Here is a 12,504-nt window from a genome sequence, read left to right as displayed (position 1 = left end):
TTTTGTGTGTCAACAGGATTTCAGTGCCAAAGTAGAAAAAAATCTCAAGGAACTTCACTTCCATAATGTCAGCTAAGAAACCACAAGAGTAACAGAAGAATGTTTTCTTGTCATTGGCAGCAAATCTGAGGAAACTGTCAATCATTCATAGTTTATCCTTAAATCATTAAACCTTGAAAAGACTGAGGCTATAGAATCATAGGCATTTACAGAACAGAAGACTGTGTGTCATGTATGTTCAAGCTCTTTGTTAAAAAGAGTCCTTTGTTCTAGGCAGCCAAAAATAAGCAATGCATGAAACTAATAAAACAGCCAGTATTTGGCAGTCAGCAGTAAACAAATGGTATTAATCACTTTTACCCTTGCACTTGCTTCTTGATTTACCTTGTATTGCACACTAGAACATGCAGTAATTAGAAATCCATTTCAATGTGGCACCCTCTGCAAGAGACAGAACTAATGTGAATTAGGCAAGCAACTGTATAGTTCAGAACTCTTCAAAACTAATGGGAACATGTTCAACCTATGGTGACTATACATCAGAACCATGGTTACCGGAACAAAGGGTCTCAGACCTAAAACATTAACTGATTCCCTTTCCACAGATGTTGTTTGACCTGCTGATTGTTTCCACCATCTTCTGTTTTTATGTCACAATCTCTCACTGATCATCTGATTAGAGATTGGATAGCAACCTGGAAGAGAGATCTGTTTGCTTTTGTTTCCTTGCCTATCCCCAGGATACACTGAGGCCAGTTATACAAGACTTAAATGTGATATTGGCCAACATCATTTTACAGTGTAGAGTCAAAATTGTTGAAACATATACTGAAATTATGCTGCTCAGGGGTTTCATAACTGTTTCTTCCAGAGGTTTTCATTCACACATAATATGCAAGGCCTTTTTGCAAACAAACAGGATAATTCCCCAGTCTTTAGCACAGTTAGGCACAGTAACTCAGTATTATTTCAGATGTTGTGCTGGAAGCCAAAGTGGGAGCTACTAAGCAGGTGGTATTCAGTGGAAACTGTTACTGTAAGGGAAAGGGGCTACTGATCTAATCTGTAACCTTACACTGGGAATAAGTATTCAGGTTGACTGCCCCTCACCTGAACATTCTGGTGATGGAGGTGAGCAGCCAATATTGTTTCATTTTATAAACAGATTAAATAAAATGCATTGAAATCCAAATTAGACACTGTCCTTCACAAGGACAATGTTCAAATGACAGAAGTTCAGAGGGATGAATGAATTTTTATGGTCATTTTTATATGTTGTATTGACAGTTATCATCCCCACTCCTATAACACACCTAATAGAAAAAAAGTTAAGTAGAAACCAGCCATGTGAACTTGGTTATTTCTGTGTTTTAATTAAGGATAAAATAAGGAGCAGATTAATTACTTGTAAAATAATCATTTTTCTTTTTTTGTCTTTTTTTCAGCTCCACCACTAGGTAAGAATAAACTGTCGATGTATTTCACTTGTTCTTTAACTTTGATGCAAATCTGACAGTATTGATTGATAAGAACACATGATAATGTAGGCAATACAGCAAAATAATTGTATTTGCACTTTACTATTAAGGCATTTTATTGGATATCCATTTAAATAACTGTTCTCTACTTATGGTGAAATTAAACCAGATTTTGATGAATACAAGGATAGTTGGTGCACCATTATTAACAGACTTGGCTTTCCTTGAGAAAGGACCTTGCTGAACAACATCCTTTTACCATACTGCTTTAGTTGCTTTTCCATCGTTTTCTCAACCTCAATGTTTTGCGCTTTTGCTCACAGAGAGTAAAAGGATGAAACCTGAAAAGAAGATAAAAGTAAAAGAAGAAGTGAAACAAAAAGCTCCAACGAAAGGTAAACACCAACCATGACTTTTAAAGGCAAAGAAACGTTTGTAGTTATCTTTGTGTAGAGAAATAAAAATAACAATTTCATTATTCATTCTTTTGATTAAGTAATTTTGTTCAAATTCTAAGAATATAACTTGTCTGTATTTGACTCCAAATGTTACATGGGGATGCATGAACGCTGTACCTACTGGCAGCTGTAGTTTAGGCAAAAGGCAAGAACATTAATTTCTTTCTGTCAACAAAGAGCTGCAAACATCCCTAGATAGTAGGTCACAAGATTCCAAGGTTGCATCAAGAGGACCACTTAACAATTTTATGATAAGGGTAATATCCACATTGCAGCTGATTGCTCTGCTCAGTTGTGGAGTTGATTGAGGTGAGCTTTTTCTTAATAATTCAGCCACAAAAATGTCCTAGCCCAATCAATCCACCGAAGTCCTTGGTATAATATGTTTGTAGCAGCTCCTTATTAACCTTCAGTACATAATATTACTAAATTCATACATTTTATCATATAATTAACATGTAAAAAACATTGCATACTCACAAAACAGTCACAGTTTCACCCATAGATTTACCTATTTCCCCATCAATTTTGATCACCAAACATAGGAAAGAAACACAGGTCTTGGAAGGGGTAAAGCATACTTAAAAGGAAACTTGAAAGGAAAACCTATGAGTCTCATTACAAATGCTTAGCTTTTCTTCCATTGAAGTTGTATGTTTAAAGTAATGATGTGATTTTATAACGTAATAGTAATGGTGCAAATTAAGTCATTTGAGAATTAAAGGTCTTTTAAAATTTCTTTGTTTGGCAACTACCAAAAATTAATTCAGAACAACGTGGTGCACTTGTAAAATTAGAGTGTGGGTGTTTAGGAGTGAAATCAGGTGATATGGATTTGGAACTCTCTCCCTTAACAGCTCGTGAATGCAGGGCTGATTAAGATGTTCATGACTGAGATCAATAGATTTGTTTTAGGTGAAGGCTCTCAAGGGATTCGGAACAAAAGCAGGTAAATTTAATTCAGCCAAAATTTAATTGAGTGAAGTGGCAGAACAGGCTCAAGGGGTTGAATTTTCCTTGAATAGTGCCGATAAGAATGAACTTGAGGTAGGATTATTTCTTTTAAGAAAGAAGACAGAGAATGTGGTTAAGGTTTTAAAATGATGAAGGAACTGGACACAATCCAATAAATAGCTTTAGAATTGCCTTTAGAAACTTGCCCTGATGGAGAATAAGATGCAAGTGTCAGTGTGCCTCATTTGAGTGGTTGCTGGCCTTCTAAATGAGATATCTGAAATTATCGAATGAGCATTAAGAATCAAATATGTCCATCAACATTTTATCAATTTACCGATTAAGTGAGTCGCTATTAAGTGAGATTTCAAGCATACATGAAACATTAAGATAAGATTTCTTTATTAGTCACATGTACATCGAAACACACAGTGAAATGCGTCTTTTGCATAGAGTGTTCTGGGGGCAGCCCGCAAGTGTCGCCACGCTTCCGGCGCCAACATAGCATGCCCACAACTTCCTAACCCGTACGTCCTTGAAATGTGGGAGGAAACCGGTGCACCTGGAGGAAACCCATGCAGACACAGGGAGAATGTACAAACTCCTTATAGACAGAGGCCAGAATTGAACCTGGGTCACTGGTGCTGTAATAGCGTTATGCTAACCACTGCACTACTGTGCCTACCCCAGTATTTTCCAAGACAAGGGCAGAACATTGTAACCTGAGCAATACCATAGGGGATTTGCTTTTACATTAACAGTATTTCTGGAAAGGTACTTTGACATCTCAATTGCTTGCAAATAATTTCTTTTGAAGACTAGGAAGCTTAACTGAGAAAGGTTACTCAAAAAAAACATTGTTTTTTCCAGTAGATAAAAAAATTAAAGTACCTAAAGTTGAAGAAAAAGTGAAGAAACAGCTTAAAGTTACAAAGCTGGAGAAAAAGGTAGAAAAAGTTAAGAAACCCGAAAGAAAACCCCAAGAAGAGGACAAAGTGAAGACAAAGATCCAAGTGAAGAAAGAGCGTGAGAAACTCAAGATCGAAACAGAACAGAGAGCTAAGAAGAGAGACAGGAAGGAGCCCAGTGAACGGAAGTCTGAGAAAGCAAGCAAGAAGGAAGTAAAAGTGAAAGATACCAAAGAAGTGAAGCAAAAATCAAAGGATAAAGGTGAAAAGACAAGTAATCACAAAAGGAATGTTCGTAATAAAAACCAAAGTAAGGCATCAGAGAGACATCAAAAGAAAAAGTATGGGGCATAAGAGCAGTTGTTATAGATGATAACTGTCCAAAACAAAAAAAAGTTTGATGTTTCTGTTGGCTTTACTTTGATTTTGTGATATAAGATAAAATCAATTATCTTTTCACAATATTACACCAAAATCATAAGTAATGATTAATCTAACTGTGAAGGAATAGTGCTTTCTTTCCAATTGGTTCTTTGCACTAAATATCAAATTTCATTTTAGCCTCATCTATATAACTCAAACTCCCAAAAAGCAGAGTGAACTGACAGCTTGTAGTAGGGTCTATTTGTGCCTTTCATTGTGAATGCCATGAAAAAGATTTTGGGGTATAACTCATCACGTATATTAAGTATGGCATGATGCATAGCCTCTTAGTTCCAGCTATCATAGATCAAAAAGAAAGAGAAAATCTCCTTTTCAGCTCATATTGCCAGCACATCTATTCAACTAGCATGAAATCTATTCAGTGAAACCAATAATAAGCATTGTCATTATTTTGCAGAGGGCTTATGTACTGCTATTGAAATGGAAAGAACATTTAATTCATCCTAACATTTCTGGCCATTCGAAATATGATTTTTCAATCAAAATATGCTATTGCTAGCTACCAAAATAGCCTGCTGATTAATTTCGTAAAGCTCATCATTAATCTCATCAAATTCAAGGTATCTCCTGAAAGTACCTGATTCTTTGTTGGAATAATAGTTTATACTTTTCGTAATGCCTGAATTTATTCTGCATTTTGAAACATCTGGAAAGGCACTCTGTAGTGAAGAAAAAGTCTTGCAACATTGCTGAGAAAGAAGTAATATGTGCCACGTTTCTGGCAATTTTCCAATAGTAAGAATTTTTGAGTGCAGAGCTGGACATGTAAATTCGGAATCAGCTCTCAATATGAATTTCAATCTTGCTGAAATGAATGGTTCTTAGAAGCAATTTCCTGGCTGCAGCTGAGTACAGTGTAAAATTCACATTGAATCCCTTGGAAACTTAACACTAAGGAATGTTTCTAAGGAATGTTTCAACAATGATCGAAAATGCCAACAAACACTGATATGAAAATTAGCCATTAAAAGGTGACTCTTTCTATGCAACCAAGAATGCACATACAGATCCACTTTAAGATTAATCTGAGTGTGACTGCATTGTCATCCAGTGTCAAGCAGAATCCCAATAGAATGACTTCACGTAACAACCACATGTGATCTGATACTGGTTGCTGTAATTACCCTTGGTCACAACAAAATTTATAAAAAATCTCTTTTAAGCTTGTCATTATATATTTTTACAATTTATTTTTTATTTCCCTGCATTTAAGAAATAGCACAAAAATGCCAATAATTAACACTGTAAAACTGTGATCACATTCCTGATTGATATATTTTTTTCTTTATTGATCACAACCCAAATGAAGAATTATTCTCTAGTTTCACGTTTTCTTTTTTATATGAAATGAAAACTCTGTGAAACTTTCAATCCCAAAGGAAAAAAAATGAGTCAGAGAAAATGAAACACAAGTAGACCTTTGATGCTAAGTTAATGGAAGTGTAAGTATTTTGTTTGCACAGCGGTACTGGTGGTTCTTGGAACTGCTTGTTCCATTTGACCTTTACAGCTGGAGCTGATGGAAGCCAATCAGCCCTCCCCTTTAGTTTCACTCTGTTCATTGTGCATTGTCTTCACTGCTGTTCTTTTCCTTCTGCCCTGACAGATCAGTATCAGTTCTGTCGCTATGTGATTGACATGTACACTCTTGGGAATATTTATCCAGGTACATTTATGTCCTCATAACCTTTCTAACAAAACCTGACTTCTTCCCTTTGTATAGTTTGTTGTCATTGTTTAACTTGAAAATCTCTAATACTCAACTGATGATCAGCATTGGAAATATTTCAATTTCAAATTGTCCGAAGGATCTGGCTGAATGATGGATCCACATGTCAATTTACCTTCACTAGGTTAAAAGAATTTACTGTAGAAAAAAAATTAATTAGGAAGATCAGCTCTGCATGAAAGTTTAGTCACATTTTTAACCAAATATTAGTGGAAGCAAAATGGATTGATATATGAATTGTAGAAAGGTCTTGCTACTTATACACAACATTGTTAAATAATGGTTAATAAGCTTTTGGTTAATTAGCAAACAAAATAGGAGATCTAACACAGCAGGAATTTGAATACTTTAAAAAAAATGGTTGGTCTATTCTAAACAATTGAAGCATGAAGTCACTCGACATTCAGTGTTTATCCATAATTCAACTATTATCACCAACTCACACATAGAAACAGATGCAAAGAGAAAGTTATTCTGTTCTGCACTATCATTTGTACTTATTAAAACTGTCACTGGGCAGTAAAATATGGAGCGCTAATTTTTGCTCCACAGTATAAAGGCAGCAGTAGCACATTTGGCTGAGTAAATACAGTTTGCCTAATTAATGATTTCCAAAAAAACATGAGACAATACATTACTTAATTTCTTTATTATACAGATTATAACATAGATTAAAATCTCGAAATGCAGATCTTGAAATTCAACCATGTAATGCAGCTTTTTTCAGCATTAAGTAATGGAAAATTGTCTTTATTCAGGGTGAAATGTGATAATGACCATTTCCCATGGTCAATTTGTAATACTCCAGACATTTGATCAGGCACATGCCAAAGTAATTTGTCTGTATGGGTCTGATGCAGTTTACAAACTAATCAAGGGATGACATCATTTACCACTCAACTCACTTTTTGGTGCATTGTGGGGTAAATTAGACCAAGTGTTACCATTGTTGGAGATTCCAGGGTCAATTAGTTCTTCGTAGTCAAGTAAGTGCTATGTTTATTCTTGATCCTTCGGGCATCTCACACCATATGTCCTCCCCAACCCCAATCTTGCTCCTGAGGCCCACAGTGGACCACCTGATCTTTTTACTGATCTCTGTCACTTGCTCAGAATCCTCCTCTACTTGGCCCCAATCTTTCTTGCAGTTATCACACACCTGCTCCACCACCAAAACAGTTGTAAATATTGTTGTGACTTTGAATGAGCCACACAGAGACTAGAGCCGTAGATGTAGAAGGTCTTTATTCAGCATGGCAGGCAGGCATTCTAGAAGAATCCCTCTTTGGAAGTCTCTGGAAAATCTCACAGAAGTCAAAGTACATTGAGGTTTTATACTCTTTAAGCACAAAGAGTATTAACTTGATTAAATACAGTTTCAACTTCAACATTTTGGGTGTGGGTAAATGGCTTGGTAGAATTACATATTCACATTAGGAGCACATCTGAACTAACAAGAGAAGCTTTGATGGGATTCAAAGCACCAAAAACAGTCTTCCATTACCACTGTATTGAGAGATGGTGCTCTCTGAAGACTATGGTGTGTACTCATGCAGCTATCCATGTCCTCAACTGAAGTCTGATTCTTGTTTGTATTAACTGGCTGCTACCCCCATCCCATAACTCCTGAAAGGTGTCCCATGTCTAACAGTCCCTAACAAGCATGCCACTGGTACAACGATCTATTGCATTCATTTGGGTGCACCAGAATTTCTATTTTTCTCAGAAATCCACATTTTTAGTTATTGGTGAATGAAATAATAATAGCATTAATGCTAAAAATATATCTTAAGCAATAAATCTGAGTCTGGAACAGCACATTTTATTAATACTATGAAATATATATGAACATCAAGTTTGATGCCTTTTCTATTGCATTGAATTTTGAATTTGCCTTAAGCAATTAGGGGTATCAAAATGAGTTATGTTAATACTTACTTTTAACCATCAGAACAGAAAGTTGGCAAGAAGTCTTGCTACTTGTCAAAAGGTGATCATCTGTTATATTTATCTGTGACTGGATGCAAATATAAGGGATGATCCAGACTGTAGAATTATCCTCTAGATCTTTGGATCTATATTGCAGACAGTTGTGTTTGCCCACAGGCCTTGATTTCATACACTTTTGTGGCAGAGAAAGGATTATCAATGCATATTTGCTCAGTGGTGCTTTGGATTTTAGTTATTTTGCAATGTTAGATAATGTTACGGCAAAAATAATGGACGTACTTGGGCATATGGTAATCAGATTTATAATTGGCTTAAATCTATTCTGGATTTGGAATTATGTTCTGTAAATATGAAGGCATGGGTCTAGCACATGCTCCTGTTGTGTGTATCCAATCTCCATATATTTATAAATATATATTCTTAGCAACAACCAAGTGGGAATACTTTATAACTAGAGATAAGTGAACATTAAGATGTGGAATAGGGGGAGATGATTGGACTGTGCCCTTGTGTATTCACACCCTCTATCATTGTAATTGACATCATGCACAGCCAGAAGCTCTATTTTACATGGAAAAGTCACAGCTCAATCTCTTTATTTTAATTTTTACCTGTTTGGCAAAGTTAGCTTTATTTTTAAGCTTTCCATAAAGATTGGAGGAGCAAGGTTATTCCAATGGACCACACAAGCAACTCTTGGCCCTCCCCTACCCTGGCTTTCACTCTCCTTCTTACCACTGGCAACTCTTTGAATAACTCCATCTTTTATTTATCCTTATACCCATATGGTTCCCTTTAGCACTGTCAACCCTCTACACTTTTCGCTGTTCCACAATTAGCTCTTCCATCAGTCCATCTGGCTTTGGGCAAACACAGTGCAGTCAAATCAGTGAGGACAGGGAGTTAAAATGGACAAAGATTCCATGGACACCCTGACTATTTTCTCTTAAAATTGCCTTTTGCTTGATCAATGAGTGGGAATTTGATCTGATAATGAGAGAAGGTTTAAAGCTTGTTGTGAGTAGAGGAGGAGCTTTAGTTTATCACCAATACTGAATTATGAAGGCTCTGCTTTATACCCAAATCGACACTTTATTTCTCTATATCTTCTGCGTGCTTTTGTACATAAATGTTTTACTAAACATCCAATAGTTTCTAGGCACCAGTGGTCGGTTCTCTTAATAATTACAATGATATCGCCACTGATATTATTTATTCAGACTTTTGTAAACCATTGGAGTTTCTTTCTAATAATGACAAGCTTTGTAATTAGCTTCAGCTACCAATAAAGTTTGAATATGAACATGATTTGATGTTTGTTTTATTTCTTTACTTAAATCACCAAAATAGTCACTTTTTTCCATATGTTCTGGTTCTCATGCAACAATCTGGAAACAAAATATATTAACTTGTGTAACTGCTGCATCTGCATTGTTCAAATCATGTTCATACGGTTCATGATGATGTGTTCTGCTGCATGTCTCCATTAACCTGTATGTTTTCTCGATTGTTCACAAATAACATTGAGCAACTAATCATTTATAAACCAGATGATAAGCTGCTTCCACCCTCACTCTCTTTTCCTAGTTACATTATGCAGTATAATGCATCCAACCCATAATTTGATTAAATTTAGAATAATGTAAGTGAACAAGTAAGAACTGGCTGACAATATTTGAAGGAAATGGAATGTTATTAACAGATGTTAACAAAAAAAATTGCTAGAACCTAAAAAAAATTGGCTCAACACCAATTATTTTAAATTTAATGGCTTCAAAATTAGGAGCTTTCTCTGCACCATGCAAGTATGCCTGAGACAAGCCAATTACTAAACTTTGTCCACTTTATGAGAGACCTCTGTGTAATTAGTGAAGAGGATTTCAATTACATCCAAGAAGCACAGATGTGCAGGCTATATGGGGGAAATGGTGTGGCTTGGATTGGATCCACCTAAAAGTGGGGTAAAGATCAGAATACAGTGATAGCTTGTTGAGAGGGGCTGCATCAGGGAGCAAGAGGGATGTACATTTAACTGCTAGTCCATTTAACTAAAACCTACATCAAATGAAAAAAAACTTGGGAGGTGACAGGTCAAGTCATATAAAGGAAGCACACTTCTCCTCATTTTAACCTATACATTATTTTCCTTCATACTGTTCGTAGAAAGGCAGATCTGTACTAACGTTTCACCTAAAATGTTCTCAGGTCATTCCTAAGTACCATACAACAAATGAAGTGTAGTCACTCCCACAAACAGGGATGTGACGTTGTATAGATAATTTGCTTTGGTGGTATTGATTGAGGGATGAATATTCATCAGGACATTAGGGGTTACTTCCCTGCTCTTCTTTGAAGTAGTTCCATAGGATTTCTTGCATCTGACCAGAACGGGCTCTGGTTTAATAGGTCATCTGAATGACGCATCTGTGACATTGGAGCACTTCCTCACTACTGCATTAGATCAGCAGCTAAGATTTTGTGTCTAAGTCTTTGAAAGACATGAACCTACAAACCTCTGACATGAATGAGAGTGTCACTAACTAATTCTTGGGATCAAGGGACAAAACAATTAACTACTCATGGCCAAGGCCAAGTATTTATCATACCTAAGGATAAATACAGATATCAGTGACAGATTTAACTAAAAAGTACAATACAAAATAAGTTACAAAAATAAATCTTCAGGCCAGGAAATTGGGATTTGAAGCTATGCCAGTTTAAATCATCTATAGCAAATTTTATTTTCTGAAATTTTATTTTCAAATAGTTTCAAAAATATATTTAGAATTCATCCCAGTCATTTGTCACAGCAGTATTTAAAAATAAGTACAGTAACACTAATAAGCAAATTTGATTCCCTGAATATTTGTCAAAAATTTCCAGCTGAAGGACTTTTGAAAAATGACCAGGTTGGTTTGAATTATGGTTTCAGCATCCACTGTGACTCACCTTTATGGAAGGCCACTTCACTTGCAATATGATTGCTTCAGCATCTGAAAGTAATTGGCCTGACAAGCAAGTCTTACGGATATGGTTCCTTGATGATTGCAAAGTACCTGAGAAAAGATAGATGAAAGCAAAGTTTGGTCAGGGGTTTATAATTGACCACTTTCGTTTTGGTCTCATCATAATGATTATTCAGGCCTGGATGGTTGAATGTGATGCAGACAATTATGCTGCAGTAAAACCTTGACTTATCTCCCTGGAGAAAACATTTTAACTTAACACAGGCAGTAAAATGACATGCTGAATTAAAAATTGGTTTAAATTACTTAAGCCTGCCGTCTGAAGGAGAGACTTTTTCAATGATGATGTATGGTAATCCTTGCTAATGAGCATGCTATAACATATGCTTCCAGCTCTAGAAGAGTAAGATTAAGTCAAAAAAGAGACAAAGAAACCAGAAAAAATTGTAGCCTCATTGTTTGTAGAATTCATTTTCTGGAAGTAAACCTACTCCAATGTTCCGTGGAATCAGTGTATGTAAGGATTAGAAACAAAAGGCAAGCATGGCTCCCCAAGAGCACAACTAAGCAACACAACTATTTTGCTATTACATTGGCCCCTTAATGAAATAAAACATCATCAAACGCTTCACAGAAGCATTAACAAATAAGATTTTCTCCAGCAACACAAGGAGAAATTAGGACAGATGAGGGGTAGGTTTTAAGGAACATGTTAAAGGATACTAGGGGATTAGAGAGGCAGATGAAAGCATGCCTTCCATTATTGGGGCAATTAAAAGTGTAATAGCTGGTGGGCAAATTGACTGAAGTGTTAATGATAGTCCCAGTGTAACATACGCACACACCACGCTCATAAAAATGATAAGGTGCAGATTGGGAACACTGGTGAATTATAACTCTCCTTGGTGGTTAATTTACCATTGAACATTTGTCAATTCTGGAATCTTCCAAGTATGTGTGTGGCTCTGTTTCACCATGTGGGTCATTTGAACACTGAATAGATCCTTGTGTAATGAAGCATAAATTCATAGCATAAACAAAATGCATCTGGTGAAGCAGTTTACCAAGACAAGAAATCAGTCCTGCAACAAAAAAAAATGAAACTGCAGATGGTGTAAATCTGAAATTAAAACAGAAAATGTTGAAATATTCATTAGATCAGGCAACATCTATAGAGGGAGAAACACAGTCAACATTTCTTGTTGTTGACCTTTCATCAGAACTTGAAAAAGGTAGAAATCATGCTTTAGTTTGCTGTATAGGGGGAAGGATCGAGAGAATAATGGAATGTTTGTGGTATGTTGGAGACCTTGAGAGAGTTATAATGGAGTTACAGAATTGTACAGCACAGAAACAGGCCCTTCTGCCCGATTTGTCCATGCCAATGGAGATGATTATCTATGCTAATTCTATTTTCCTGCATGTGGCCCATATCCTTCTGTCCCTTTCCTAGCCATGTACTTGTCCATACGATTTTTAAAGGCTGTGATTGTACCTGCCTCTACCACCTCTTCTGGCAGCTTGTTCCATATATCCACCACCCTCTGTGTGAAAAGCTTGCCACTCAGATCTCCTTTAAATATTTCCCCAATATTAGATGAAATACACTGCAACTTA

At 36.1% G+C, this 12,504-nt stretch overlaps 1 protein-coding gene across 1 annotated transcript in view; it reads left to right on the top strand.

Annotated features, from left to right (window-relative positions):
* The window catches only part of trdn (triadin), a 106,074-nt gene that overhangs the window by 35,203 nt on the left and 58,367 nt on the right, over nucleotides 1-12,504 (top strand). Inside the window, exons 7-10 of the mRNA XM_052024908.1 lie at nucleotides 1,446-1,457; nucleotides 1,802-1,873; nucleotides 3,761-4,060; nucleotides 5,849-5,908. Of these exons, the coding sequence (XP_051880868.1) occupies nucleotides 1,446-1,457; nucleotides 1,802-1,873; nucleotides 3,761-4,060; nucleotides 5,849-5,908 (444 nt within the window). The remainder of the gene's footprint in view (nucleotides 1-1,445; nucleotides 1,458-1,801; nucleotides 1,874-3,760; nucleotides 4,061-5,848; nucleotides 5,909-12,504) is intronic.

This window comes from Pristis pectinata, chromosome 10 (assembly GCF_009764475.1).
Source record: "Pristis pectinata isolate sPriPec2 chromosome 10, sPriPec2.1.pri, whole genome shotgun sequence".
NCBI lineage: Eukaryota > Metazoa > Chordata > Chondrichthyes > Rhinopristiformes > Pristidae > Pristis > Pristis pectinata.
This window is presented reverse-complemented; position numbering and strand designations above follow the sequence as displayed.